The 14,047-nt window shown below is 36.7% G+C and overlaps 2 protein-coding genes across 3 annotated transcripts; one reads left to right on the top strand and one right to left on the bottom strand.

Moving 5' to 3' along the window:
• The first annotated feature begins 594 nt into the window (after positions 1-594).
• Positions 595-3,639, top strand: LOC100810305 (putative pentatricopeptide repeat-containing protein At1g26500). Its single transcript, XM_003517783.5, has one exon. It carries the CDS (start codon positions 748-750, stop codon positions 2,230-2,232), a length of 1,485 nt encoding a protein of 494 aa, XP_003517831.1. The 5' UTR covers positions 595-747; the 3' UTR covers positions 2,233-3,639.
• A 1,032-nt stretch (positions 3,640-4,671) lies between these two features.
• On the bottom strand, positions 4,672-13,631 carry LOC100781425 (probable methyltransferase PMT5). 2 transcript variants are annotated; one of them, XM_006573078.4, is made up of 10 exons: positions 13,396-13,631; positions 12,397-13,200; positions 12,080-12,215; positions 11,660-11,900; positions 11,220-11,445; positions 10,911-11,071; positions 10,498-10,801; positions 10,274-10,406; positions 5,352-5,532; positions 4,672-4,987 (listed from the first exon to the last, which is right to left on the bottom strand). In XM_006573078.4, the coding sequence occupies exons 2-9, from the start codon at positions 12,906-12,908 to the stop codon at positions 5,383-5,385; spliced, it is 1,863 nt and encodes a 620-aa protein (XP_006573141.1). In that variant the 5' UTR covers positions 12,909-13,200; positions 13,396-13,631; the 3' UTR covers positions 4,672-4,987; positions 5,352-5,382. The 2 variants fall into 2 exon arrangements, with proteins under 2 accessions (XP_006573141.1, XP_006573142.1); XM_006573079.4 differs by having other exon boundaries at positions 13,304-13,407.
• Positions 13,632-14,047: the final 416 nt, after the last annotated feature.

The raw sequence follows: 14,047 nt of genomic DNA, 5'->3' as shown, positions 1-14,047 counted from the left end.
AATTAAAAAAAATACTTTAAAATTATAAAAATTAAAAGATATGAAATTATAGAGAACAAATGAATAATTAAACCTAAAATTTAACATTTTCATAATTTTGATCGGATAGTAATTCAACTTATTTAACTTACGGGCCAAATGGATTCGAAACAAGTTAGTTCATTTAACCCAATAATTTTTCTTAAAAAAAAAAGGAAAACAAAACTAGTATTCTTCAACAGCATCATTAAATCACTTGTCTACATTACTTGAATAGTAATGTTAGAGGCTTAAATTGTATCATTTAGACCATTTTATTTGAATTGGGTTGTTAAACTTTTTATTTGTCAATTGTCATGTGAATCATAAATTACTTTATACTTAAAATATTATAATGTTATTATTTGTTTTTGAATCATTTGAATTATTGAATAACTCAACAAGAAAAATGTTTTTTTTAAAAAAGAAAAAATATTATTTATTTTTTATTTTTAAAAATTTGGTAAGTAAACTTGTTAACTCACCAATTTACGGTGGGTGGAGCCGGATTGTGATTTTCTTAGCTCAATACAAAATGAATCAAATTGGATTGATTTCTTTATAGGATAAACCCAAGGCAAGCAAGGCTAACCGCTTTGACACCTCTAAAAAAATATACTGCCTTAAAAAAACCCACCTCAAACGGGCCTAATTTCCTCAAAACACTATGCTTCAAAGTTTAAATCTTCCTCTCAAGTCTCAATATCTGACTAGTTTTACCCGAATGAAATGCTTCTTCTCCGTCGAACCGCCACGCTCATATTCTCAGCCCCCCTCTCCGTCCAACCCCTCCGCCGCCACCACCACCACATTTCTCCGGTGAACCCCGACCACCTCCTCCGAGTGTGTACCATCCTGTACCAGCAGCAGAACTCGCCCGAGCCACGACTCACCTCCAAACTCGCCTCGTCCGAGTTCCAACTCACCCACGAGTTCTTCCTCCAGGTATGCAACAAATTCCCCTATTCATGGCGACCAGTTTACCGTTTCTTCCTCTACACGCAATCCCTCCCTCACTTCACCCACTCCCCCGTCTCCTTCAACAAAATGCTCGACGTAGTAGGCAAGTCCCGCAACATCGACCTCTTCTGGGACCTTCTAAACGACATGGCGCGTCGTCATTTCGTCAACGACAAGACCTTTGTCATTGCTCTGAGGACTCTGGGTGGTGCCAGGGAGCTTAAGAAGTGCGTGGAGTTTTTCCACTTGATGAATTCAAACGGGTGTGAATACAATTTGGGAACTTTGAATAAGGTGGTTGAGGCAATGTGTAAGAGTAGGCTTGTTGATGAGGCCAAGTTTGTTGTTTTCAAGTTGAGGGAGTGTGTTAGGCCTGATGGGGTGACATACAAGAATTTGATTATAGGGTATTGTGATAAGGGTGATTTAGTTGGGGCTTCTAAAGTTTGGAACTTGATGGAGGATGAGGGGTTTGAGGCTGATGTTGATGCTGTGGAGAAAATGATGGAGACCTTTTTTAAGGTGAATGAGTATGGTGAGGCTTTGAGGCTTTTTGAGACAATGAGGTTCAAGAGGATGAATGAGCTTGGGGCTTCCACTTATGGGCTGGTGATTAGGTGGTTGTGCAAGAAGGGGATGATGGCCCGGGCTCATGAGGTGTTTGAGGAAATGCGCGAGAGGGGTGTTCGGGTCAATGACTCGACGCTGGGGGATGTTGTGTATGGGCTTCTAACGAGGAGAAGAGTTAGAGAGGCTTATCGGGTTTTTGAAGGGATTGAGGTGCCGGATTTGTGTGTGTATCACGGGTTTATAAAGGGGCTTCTGAAGCTCAGGAGGGCCGGTGAGGCGACTCAGGTGTTTAGGGAGATGATAAGGAGAGGTTGCGAGCCGACTATGCACACGTACATAATGCTGCTGCAAGGGCATTTGGGGAGGAGGGGGAGAAAAGGGACCGATCCACTTGTGAATTTCGACACTATTTTTGTTGGGGGGATGGTGAAGGCAGGGAAGTCAAAGGAAGCTACTAAGTACGTGGAGAGGGTGTTGAACAGAGGAATGGAGGTGCCAAGGTTTGATTATAATAAGTTTTTGCACTACTTTTCAAATGAGGAAGGTGTGCATATGTTTGAGGATGTGGGAAAGAAGTTGAGAGAGGTGGGGTTGGTTGATTTGGCAGATATACTTGATAGATATGGGCAGAAGATGGCTACTAGGGATAGGAGAAGGGACAGAAGTCCAATAACTGAAGATTAAAATGACTGATATCAGACACTGTTAATCAGGCTGTGTAAATCATAGACTATGTAAATTTATGTCAAAAACCAAATTTTATTGGAAATAAAGTAGGTGATTGATGAAATCTAAACATTTTTAAGCTTAGTAACAGTGGAGCAATCTGCCCTGCAAGGAGCACATGATTCAGGTTTATGTGCCCTTAAATATTATATATCACTATCATCATTGATTTTCCAGTTTCATATACAAGCTACCTCTCCCTCTCGCTCTCTCTCTCTCCAATTATTGGAGGTTTCTATGAAACCATAATTTAGAAATAATGGTTTAGGGTGAGCATGTGGCATTTACTGTTTCTGAAGATCAGTTGCATACTTTCATTTGTTGTTCTTATTCTTATATTTTTTGTGAGTTACGATTGATTATTTTTTTAAAAAAAAAAAAAAACTCAGGGTAGAAAGACATCTACAACTTTCTTGTTTCCAAGATAATCCATCCTCAAAAGATCACTGCAGTATTGCTTGTCCTTTATGGAACGTTTATGTCAATCATGCTTTCCTAATTTTAAGTAATTGGAATAAACACGTACTATGTAGGCTTTAAAATTTTGTACTTAAAATGATTAATAACAAATCCTTTGGCTTACTTTTGTTTTTGCTTCATTAAACTTCTAATACAAGTAGAGTGATACTAAAACCTTACGGGATCGACTTTATTGCATTAGTGGATTCTTGATTTTTGTATCAACCTTTTTCTTGAACGGTATTTTTGGTTCTGTATGGTTATTTGTCGCAATCCTTTCAACCTGTTAATTTCCTTGAGCACAATGTCTTGTTCTAAGTAGGTTCATAAATGTGAGTTATTTATTTATTTTAAAATACATTGAATGCCAATCAATACCCATTCTTTTTCTTCATATATTTTTTATTTGTCTGATCTCACAATTTGAAAGTGGTATGATATTGTGATGCAACGTTATGCATATTAGAAAATTGAAAATGGCAGTGTTAAAGTTGAATTCATTTCTCAAACATGAAGATTGAAGAAGGTGCTGCTCATTTATTAAGATTCAGAAATGTATGAAAGAGCACTGTTGCACTCACTACTCTTCAGGTGATTACTGGTTAGACTTCCTTTAGTCAGTTGATCTTAGAAAGATGATTTTCTGCTGGGAGTTATGTTGCAGACCAAAATAATGGAGTGAAAGACTCTAGCAAAGCACCCCCAAATTACCTATGCCAGATTTGGATAATCATTTCAAAGATATTTATTTTGGATTGAACAAATCTTAAAAGCTTTTGGAAGCATGTGAAAATGGTCAAGCATTCCACATGAGAGCCTATGTATGAGAGAATCCTTGGACAACTAGTTTTAGATTTTATATGAACACTTGTGCGCTTGTATGTTTAAGAATGACAGTATGAATCACTTTGTTTTCATTAATATGTATTGCCTCAGTCCCAATATATTGTTTTTCTTTACTGAGTTACTTGTAAACATCTAATTTTTCTTTATAAAATTACCGGTAACGATATGTTTATTTGCGGATTTCCTGCCAAAGACTGCTGTGTGCTCTATTTTAACAGTTGAGCTATGGGGTATTTTACATGGTCTTGAATTAACCTGGGAACTGGGAAGAGATCTCTGCGATTAAAGTGTTCTCAAACTTTCAAGTAGCCTTGAACTAGTTACCCAAGAGTTGTTATCATTTCCATTCTTGCTATAGTCTAGTGCAAAGGATCCATAATATCTACTAGCTTCAACGACATAACGTTTGAGTTTGGGGTAGGGGAAATTATTTTTTTAGTTCCTAAACATTTTAAAATTTTTGTTTTTAGTCCCTGAATTTTTTATTTCTGTTTTTAGTCTTTTAACTTTTTTTTTGTCCTTTAAAAAAGTTAAGGGACTAAAAATAAGAATAAAATAAAAGTTTAAGAACTAAAAATGGATAAAAAGAAATTCAAGAATAAAAACATAAATTCTTAAAAGTTTAAGGATTAAAAAGATAATAAATCCGTTTGGGTTCGTGTTGTGAATGAAGCTAACCAAGTTAGTTTGGTTAAAGCATGGAATGAAGTTAATGGGTCAATTTCATGTGTGACGTAGTGCCAGATTTTACATGCAAATCTAACTTGTATTAGCTTCTCTAGAGGCTTTTTTGGTTATTCACAAAAAAAAAATGATTGAAAAATGTTATTTATACAACTTATATGTCAATTTGTACAACCAAGAAAAAGAGAAATGAGATAAATGAATAAAGTAATGAAGAGAGATAACTAAAAATAATAATTATACAAATTGCTGTATGAGTTGTTGTATGTGTAATACAACTCATAATAATTTATGTAATTTATGATAAATACTTTATTAAGAGTTGCTCTGTATATCCCGTCAACAGAAAAGAAAAATGTTCTGTGTATGGTGAACACTGGCTCCAACTGTGTTACAATCTTAAATTCATTTTTATATTTCGTGCCCATTCATATTCTTTCTTATAAAAATCAGTGTGATTGTTTAACAAGTTGACATTTACGTCCAAAGTCCAATGATCAATAAAATAAATCATTAAGCCAAAAAATGCTAACAAGATATAAATGAATGAATTACTACAAACACCTCTGACCAATAAAACGAATTGGAGCCTGAGTTCAACTTGAACATCCACAATCTACAGCTTCCACAATCCTCCTGCCCAATTACGCAAAAAGATGGAAAAATGTCAAGGCTCCGTGCAATATATACAAATACAACCTGTGCCTGCTGAACAATCCATTCCCTGAAATTGAAACAAAAACAAAAAAATGCAGTTCATTATGCAGATAAGTTTCAATACAATCTGATATGCTGCAGAAGAATTGAATTTGCATATTTGTTGGAATTGATTTTTTGGCAGGTTCTCAGCTTAAACATCATAATTTAAAAGTAGCAATGCTTCTTGTAGAGTAAAGTCATCATGGATGCTTAGATTCCATCCCTCACAATTTTGGAAGCAACATTAAAAGGCTTAGTTTGACAAAAACACATCCCATGTCCTACATGATTCTAGAGTTTTACAGCATCCAATAATGTTTGATTTTGTATTGAATTAAATGCCACCTACAGTCCTCTCAACAAGTACAGTAGAAGATAAGAAGAATTACCACAGGGTGAAACATAACAGAGTCAATCCAATCATTTTTTCAGAAATGGTTTCTGGCAAACAAGAAGCCGCTGATCACTGCCATTCTGAAGGTCAATTATCCTTGCTTCCCAACGTACTTGTGCAGCAAGTGTGCGAGCCATCTCTATAGCTCCCATGTTATCAGAAAGAATGACCCATCCCTACCAGGTCATGCAATGTTATGTCAGTATTAGGATTCACAGATCATTGACACAGACAATTAGTTTGTTGATAAGTTGGTCCACATAACTAACAAATTTAAGCTGGTAGTTAAAACAGTTGTAACAAACTTAGTTGGTAGTTAAAAACAATTGTAACAAACTACTAAAATTAATGAGCTGTCCATTTGTAAAAACCAGTATAATTAGTTCAACTACTGTTTAGATTGAGAGTGATTCTTTTTCAATTCTCTCTAGAAAACTCTTGGTAATCTGAAACTCGTCCTTAGAAAGAAATTATGATTTTTTCTGCGTATCATTTTCTGTGATACTTTGTAAAGTATGAGGTTGAAAAATTCACAAGCCAAAATGATTTTGGTTGGTTTATGGCGATTGAAGATGAGAGCATTACCTGTTCATCAGGGTCTTGAAGAAGCTTAGCAAGGTGAAACCGCTCTTGATGCAAAGCTGAAGGAAAGGGATAAGAAGATCTTGATGGATAAGGCTCAAAATGCAATCATCTTGAGTCTTGGAGACAAGGTACTAAGATAGGTCTCGAAGGAGAAGACAACAGCTGAAATTTGGTCGAAACTGGAAGGTTTGTACATGACCAAATCTCTGTAAATCGTCTTTATCTTAAACAAGCCTTATATTCATTCAAGATGCAAGAAGATAGAACTATGGAATCTCAATTGGATGTCTTCAATAAACTGATTCTTGATCTAGAAAATATAGATGTGACTATTGATGACGAAGATCAGGCCCTGTTACTATTGTGTGCTTTACCAAAGTCTTTCTCTCATTTTAAAGAAACTCTCTTGAATGGGAGAGAATCATTGTCCTTGGTAGAGGTTCAATCAGCCCTGAATTCAAAGGAATTGAATGAAAGAAATGAGCAAAAGGCTTCTGTGAGTGGTGAAGGTTTAATAGTCGGAGGGAAACGAACCAAGAAAGACAACCATCTTGAGAAGAAGAAATCAAAGCCGCAGTCTGGAAATAGTGGAAATGTTCCTAATATAAGATGTTACCACTGCAAAAAGGAAGGTCACACTCAAAGATTTTGTCCTGAAAGGCAGAATGGTTACAATTCTCATAGATCAAAGGAAGGAGGAAATGCAATGATAGTCCAAGATGGTTATGAATCTGCAGAAGCTTTAATGGTAAGCTCTGGGAAATCTGATGGAAAATGGATTATGGATTCTGGGTGTTTGTTCCATATGACACCAAATAAGCCCTGGTTTGAGAAGTTCACTGAGCTACAGGGAGGGTCAGTGTTACTTGGAAACAGTAAGCCATGTAAAATTTAAGGTATTGGATCAATTGGATTAAAATTGTATGATGGGATTGAAAAGATTATCCAAGATGTGAGATTTGTTCCTAATCTTAAGAGAAATCTAGTTTCTCTTGATAAACTAGACAGAAAAGGTTATCTATTCAGAGGTGAAAATGGCACATTGGAGGTTATGAAGGACTCAAGGATTGTCATGAGGGGTGTGAGAAAGCATGGCTTGTACTCATTGGAAGGAGAGGTAATAGCTGGGTCACTAGAAGGTTGGGGCATGTGAGTGAAAGGGGTCTGGTGGAGCTTTGTAAACAAGGTCTGCTATATGGTGACAAAGTGGAGAAACTGAATTTCTGTGAACACTGTGCTTATGATAAGGCCTATAGAACAAAGTTTGGAGTTGGTCAACAAGGAACTAAAGGCACCTTGGATTTGATACATGCTGATCTATGGGGACCCTCTAGAACTCTATCTCATTCAGGTGCAAGATACTTCCTGACTTGTGTAGATGATTTCTCAAGGAAGTTATGGATTCACATTCTTAAAACTAAGGATGAGGTTTATGAGACTTTCAAGAATTGGAAAACAATGATTGAGAATCAGACTGAAAGGAAAATCAAGAGGTTTTTTACAGATAATGGTCTTGAATTCTGTTCTGATTTTTTCAGTGATTATTGCAGGAAGATGGGAATTGCTAGGCATAAATCAGTTGCTAGAACACCCCGGCAAAATGGCCTAGCAGAAAGGTTCAATAGAATCATACTTGAGAGGGTTAGATGCAAGCTCTCAAGTGCTGTCCCATAGACCTTTTGGGCAGAAGCTATGACAACAGCTTGTTTCTTGATAAACAGATGTCCATCTACAGCCTTGAACAAGAAAACACCAGAAGAAGTCTGGTCTGGTCATCCTCCAACCTATGACAGACTTAGAGTGTTTGGTTGCGTTGCCTTGAAGTGCATGTTTATAGGGTATGCAGAAGGTGTCAAAGGCTATAAGCTGTGGTGTCTGGAATATGGACATAATAAATGCATTATAAGTAGAGATGTGGTGTTCAATGAGTCTGAAATGGCCTATAAAACAGCATCAAATACTAACAAGGTACAATCAGATCTAACTCCAAAAAAAGCAATGTTTGAGGTGGAGCCTACTGATACAGCTTAGAGTAAACAAGAACATACCACTTGAGGAAGAGTGTCTAGAAGGAACTCAACCTGATGTTGAAGATGAGACAAATGATTACTTGTTGGCTCGAGATAGGACCAGGAGACAGATGAAACCAACCGAAAAATTTGGTTATGCTGATCTGATGGCTTTCTCCCTTGTAGCTACTAGTGAAGTTTGGGATGATGAGCCAAAAAGCTACAAGGTTGCAATGGCGAGTACGGAAAAATTGAAACGGGGAAAAGCTATAGGAAATGAAATCACTCCATGATAACCACACATGGGAGTTAGTGAAGAAACCAGTTGGTGCCAAGTTATTAAGTTGTAAATGGGTCTACAAGATGAAAGAGGGGATTCCAGGAGTTGAACAGGACTAGTTGCTAGAGGCTAGTTGCTAGAGGCTTCACACAGAGAGAAGGCATTGATTACAATGATGTTTTCTCACCAATTGTAAAGCACAGGTCTATAAGGATACTCCTAGCTATGGTTGCAAAGTTTGATTTGGAGCCAGAACAAATGGATGTGAAGACAGCTTTTTTGTATGGAGAGCTGAAAGAGGTTATTTACATGAGACAACCTAAAGGATATGAAGCAAAAGGCAAGGAAGATCATGTCTGTAAGCTGAACAAATCCTTGTATGGTCTAAAACAATCTCCCAGACAATGGAATAAGAGATTTGATGATTTCATGTCAAGAATTAAGTTCAACAGAAGTAAGTATGACAGTTGTGTTTACTTCAAATTCATCACACCTAATACCTTTGTTTTCTTACTGTTGTATGTTGATGATATCTTGCTAACAAGCAATGACAAGAGTGAGTTAACAATGATAAGAGTGAGTTTGAAATGAAAGATTTAGGTGCTGCTAGTAAAATTTTGGGAATTGAGATCAAATGGGACAGAAACAAGAATACTTGTTCCTATCTCAAAGTCATACTTAAAGAAAGTGTTGGACAGGTTTGGAATGTCTGGAGCTAAGCTAGTAACCCTACCTATATCCCAACAATTCAAACTGAGCAATGATCAAGCACCTAGTTCAGAAGGAGACAAGGAATTTATGGCTAAAATTCCTTATGCAAATGCAGTAGGCTCTTTTATGTATGTCATGGTGTCTACTTGACCTAATATAGCATACTCAGTGAGTTTGGTGAGTAGGTTCATGTCAAATCCAGGGAAGGTGCATTGGCAAGCCTTAGAAGTGGATTCTGAGATACATCAAAGGTTCACTTGGGAAGGATCTGGTTTATGGTGGAGCTGATAAGAACAGTTACAGTTCAGCTGCCATAGAAGGGTTTGTGGACTCTAATTATGCTGGCTGCCTTGACACCAGGAAATCAATCACAGGATATATTTTTACTGCATTTGGAACTGCAATTAGCTGGAAAGCTAGTCTTCAGAAGGTGGTTGCATTGTCTAGAACTGAAGCAGAGTATATTGCTTTGACAGAAGTAGTAAAAGAAGCACTGTGGTTAAGGGGAATAGCTCGAGAGCTGAAGCTGCAAGATCATGCTATCACTGTCCATTGTGATAACCAAAGTGCTATTCACCTTTCAAAGAACCAGGTTTATCATGAAAGGACAAAGCATGTAGATGTGAAGCTACACTTTGTGAGAGAAACTATTGCTGAAGGAGCTATGTTGGTGAAGAAAGTCTCCACTGAGCATAATCCCTATGATATGATCACTAAAGTTCTACCAAGCAGCAAGTTTTTCTACTGCCTGGACCTTATAAATTTGAAGTAATGTCAGCTAGTCTGATGTCAAAAAGGGAGCAACCATTTTGATCCTTGTTTAGTTATGTAACCAAGGTGGAGAATTGTTGATAAGTTGTTCCACATAACTAACAAATTTAAGCTGGTAGTTAAAACAGTTGTAACAAACTTAGCTGGTAGTTAAAACAGTTGTAACAAACTACTAAAATTAGTGAGCTGTCTATTTGTAAAAACTAGTATAATTAGTTCAACTACTGTTTAGATTGAAAGTGATTCTTTTTCAATTCTCTCTAGAAAACTCTTTGTAATCCGAAACTCGTCCTTAGAAAGAAATTCTGATTTTTTTTGTGTATCATTTTCTGTGATACTTTGCACAACATGATTGTATTAAAAAAATAAAAAAAAAATCTAGATTGTGCATCACACGAATAAGTGAGGATGCATGACATGAGTCAAATAGTCAAATACTTAGAAATTTTCATCATGCTGGAGAATATGTCAAAAGAATGAAACTGTTGAAAGAGGAATGAAGGTGCCACTTTGATCACAATACCAATAAACATGACAATAAATATAAGTGGGAGAGTGTACCTCTGGACGCAGTATTCTGTCCATCTCCAAGAATAAGTTCATCAAGCTGCACCTCTCTGAAGTGAGATGAGAAAGAATTCCATTTGCATGAAGCATATCATATGTCCGGGGGTACGTAGGGAAAGGTTCACACCTAAAGATCAATCCCCAGATCACATATATGAACCATTTATTTCACAAGAGTTTCCACAACTTGCCTAGACCAAGAACAAAAGGCAACTTACCAGTCATGCATAACACCAGCAAAGCCTCTATCTAGTAGAAAAGGAAGTGAATTAGAAGCAGTTGCAGGAACAACGTTCATAACCCAAACTGATTTTTTCTCTTCTAGAAGGGCAGTGTTCAACCCCCCAAATTTTGTACTCATGTCCATCACATTACGTATCATGTTAAATGGAGGTAATGGATCTTCATCTCCTGGTCTCTTTGGATGATCGGAGAAAATTAGTGGTGTAAGCAAAGACCAATAGTTCTTGAGAGCTGATCTCCAGAATTGTAAGTCTTCAAAAAAATCTTCAGGCTGAACACCTGCTAATAACTGAGAGATGTCAATGAAAAGACAAAGGAGTACAAAATGGGAATGACGTTAGAAAGAGGTAAAGCAAATAATGTGAAAGGATTTACAAACAATACTTTCCATTAATTTTAAGCTCAGCTGAACTCAATTCTGATCCAGAGGATCTATTCTGTATTGCAATCCAGCGCTTGCTAGAGGTCCCACTTATACATGGTTGAAGAGGCCGATAATATGACTGAGCATCATCATCTTCCTTGCATAATGGTATAGCATGCTTCTTTCTACAGTGTAAGGGAACATGTCACAAAGAATTATGGTAGCAGACTACTTCAAGAGACCCATGGAGCAAGCCTTTAGCAGAGCTAATGGTAGTCGATATTTGTAATCTCAAATAAACAGTTTATAGACAATATTATCAACTATCTTTACCGATATGCATAGCAATTAACATCAGCAGTCTTCTGCCAGATGAATGTCTCATCTTGCTGAGCTAGAAGAGTCCAACAGAGTTGCTGGGTCAGCTCTTCCATTGGCATCAACATGTTCCTCCTTTTCATTTGTGATGAACTTCCCTGTGACCTGCTTGTTGGTGAGGTTAATACAAAGTATCCTCCAGGTTTAAGAACACGGTCAACTTCTATAAGGAACCTTCCATCTGTTCAACATGTCAATGTTAGAGAGCAAAAAGAAAGACAGAAGTTCATAAAGAAGCTCAATGTTATTAGCTATGGTATAGAGCAAGCAGGCAATTAGGAAAGAAGAGGGAAGTATTTTTTTTAAAACAAATAATCCACAGTGAAGTCTACTACTTAGGAAGCAAAGATGATTTGTGAATACCCACTAACAATAATATAATATAATATAATTACCTTTTCCATCCCAAATGATGCCACATTGAGCACAATGAACCATGTCATATGATAATGAAGGATATGAAAGCTGTCTTGCAACGAAGTTGCCAATCACAGCAGGAAGGCCTCTCTCAAGGGCCAACTGAACCTGGCTACCTGTTGCCTCATATGGAGCAATGCAAACTGTCATTATTTTCAATGATGCCAAATGAGCTGCAAAGCTACCAAATCCACAATTAATGTCCAGTATAGTGCGAACCTGCCATAAAGTGATCAAGCAGTCACATATAATATGCAAGAAAAACATCAAAATCCTTGAGAATGAAAAAGAGACTTTACTAAGCACTAGACCATTTTGCACAAAAATCAGCCTTGTCAGACATTATGGTCCCCGAAGGAGAAGAACAATTTGTGAATGATGATAAATGGAAGACTTACACCAGCTTGAGGAAGCTCGTTGTCACTTCCCAACCCTATCATCTCTGCAAGTTGGCGAGAGTAATCTTTCATACCGTCATAGATCAGTCCATCCTCTGAGTGGAAAGCAATTTGATTCTCTTCTAGAAGCATTAACCTTGATAATTTATTGCAAAATCATAGAAACAGAAAAACCTTATTCATTAATAATGAATCGATAAACTCCTTGCAAAAACTGCAGTACTTTTCTTTAAGCAGTCAATTGTTATAGCCAAAACACTATTTTGGCCAAAAGAGGGTCAACTTCACTCTAGCAATCAACATAGAGAAAGAAGTACCTTTTGGTCATACTTCCAGATGCAAGAAATTGGTTTTTGGTTATCTTCACATTTCCACTCCATATGACATCCCTGCCAGCTGGCCATTGCAGGGGAATTTTATATTCCTTAGGAGGGCGAACCAGACACCTCTCTGCTTCAACTAACAGTTCACAATGCCGGTCAAACTCCTCTCCGTCTTTAAACCCTGCTAACAAATTGGCTGAAACATTGTAACAAGGCACAAAATTCTCTCTTTCCTTGCCACAAAGATCAAATTCTCTTTGTCTAGAGACACCCCGTGCCACAGACCTTAACTCTAAATAATCAACCACCGCCTGCTCCTTAACCCTCCTATAGTTTGTGTAGATGAGAGAAACCGGAATATCAGGCGCCTGATCATCAATATTAGAAGAAGATGAACCCAGAACAACAATCAGCACAAGCAGGCTGATTAGGCACAAGAATAACCAGTTCACAGGAGGTCTAGGGCCAATAATGATTGACAATTTATTGAACCAGGAGCTTCTCATGTCCAAATCCTTGAACTTCCTCAGACACACAGAATCAAAACCCACACCAAATTCCACCAGCCCAGAATTCCAAGAGCAGCAAGCAAAGTAAAAAACCACAACCTATCATAACATAACACAGGATTCTATGAAACCCTCAATATCCCTGCAATCATTGAAACAGTAGCTCACATTCCTTCCCCAATAACGAAGGAATGTCAATGGATTCATCAAAACCCAAAATATGCTGCAAAAGGAAGGGCTAAAACCTCTCAATCCAAAGTCCCAATTCTGACAGAACCAATCAGATCACCTGCAACACAAATTCAAAAGAGATTCACTCCATCAATCAATGTACACCCATTTCTCATAAAGAAAATAAAAATCTTAGAATAACAAAAAAATTGAAAACTAACACAGATCAGATCAAAGGTGTTAATTAAGTGCAAAAGAACAAGGGAAACATAAAAGACAAAGGGAAATGGACAATTAGGGTTTTGGTCGGTACCAAGAAGAAGTTGAGTTAGTTAAGAAGAGAGTGAGGCTGATTGATAAAGCAAAATTGATGGAATTGAGTCCAATTTTTGTTGTGATGTCATGTTTGTCTTTTGGCATTTATATGCCAACAATCATTCATAAAAAGATCCATAAGAGAGAAAAAAAGCAATAAGCATTCATAAATGTTCTGGCTCAACGAAAACGAACAAGGAATAATTGCTCTTTAATGATTTTTCCCCCCACTACGTAGCTTCAACGTTAGGGAACATCTATTATGTTTTTGAAAAGGTGACGAATATGATAATTTAACTGTAAAGTTTATTGAAATAAATTTTAAAAATAATATAAATAGAATAAATTATATTTATAATTTTAAATAAATTTCTTCTAAACTCTTCTAGACATCCCTTTGCTAATGTTCCTAAATATTGAATAAAAAGAATAAATTACAATAGATGTAGTGTATGTACGATATTTGTAGAAACTAATAGTAATGCATTATATGATTATATTATATATAAATGTCATATATTGACATGAAAAATCTAGTTATTAAACTTATACTTCATTAGTATAATTTTGTCTAACAAAATTTAAATTATTAACATAAACTTTCTAAATCAATATTAATAATATGATGTAACACATTAACAAAATAATTC

This window comes from Glycine max, chromosome 1 (genome assembly GCF_000004515.6).
Source record: "Glycine max cultivar Williams 82 chromosome 1, Glycine_max_v4.0, whole genome shotgun sequence".
Taxonomy (NCBI): Eukaryota; Viridiplantae; Streptophyta; class Magnoliopsida; order Fabales; family Fabaceae; genus Glycine; species Glycine max.
This window is presented reverse-complemented; position numbering and strand designations above follow the sequence as displayed.

Excerpts from the sequence above, each read along its gene's own strand:
- LOC100781425 (XM_006573078.4), bottom strand. The coding sequence starts at position 12,908 with ATGAGAAGCTCCTGGTTCAATAAATTGTCAATCATTATTGGCCCTAGA. Across the intron at positions 11,901-12,079 it reads ACGAGCTTCCTCAAGCTGGT|GTTCGCACTATACTGGACAT; the intron begins GTAAGTCTTCCA and ends ACTTTATGGCAG. Across the intron at positions 5,533-10,273 it reads ACAGAATACTGCGTCCAGAG|GGATGGGTCATTCTTTCTGA; the intron begins GTACACTCTCCC and ends ATGACCTGGTAG.
- LOC100810305 (XM_003517783.5), top strand. The coding sequence starts at position 748 with ATGCTTCTTCTCCGTCGAACCGCCACGCTCATATTCTCAGCCCCCCTC.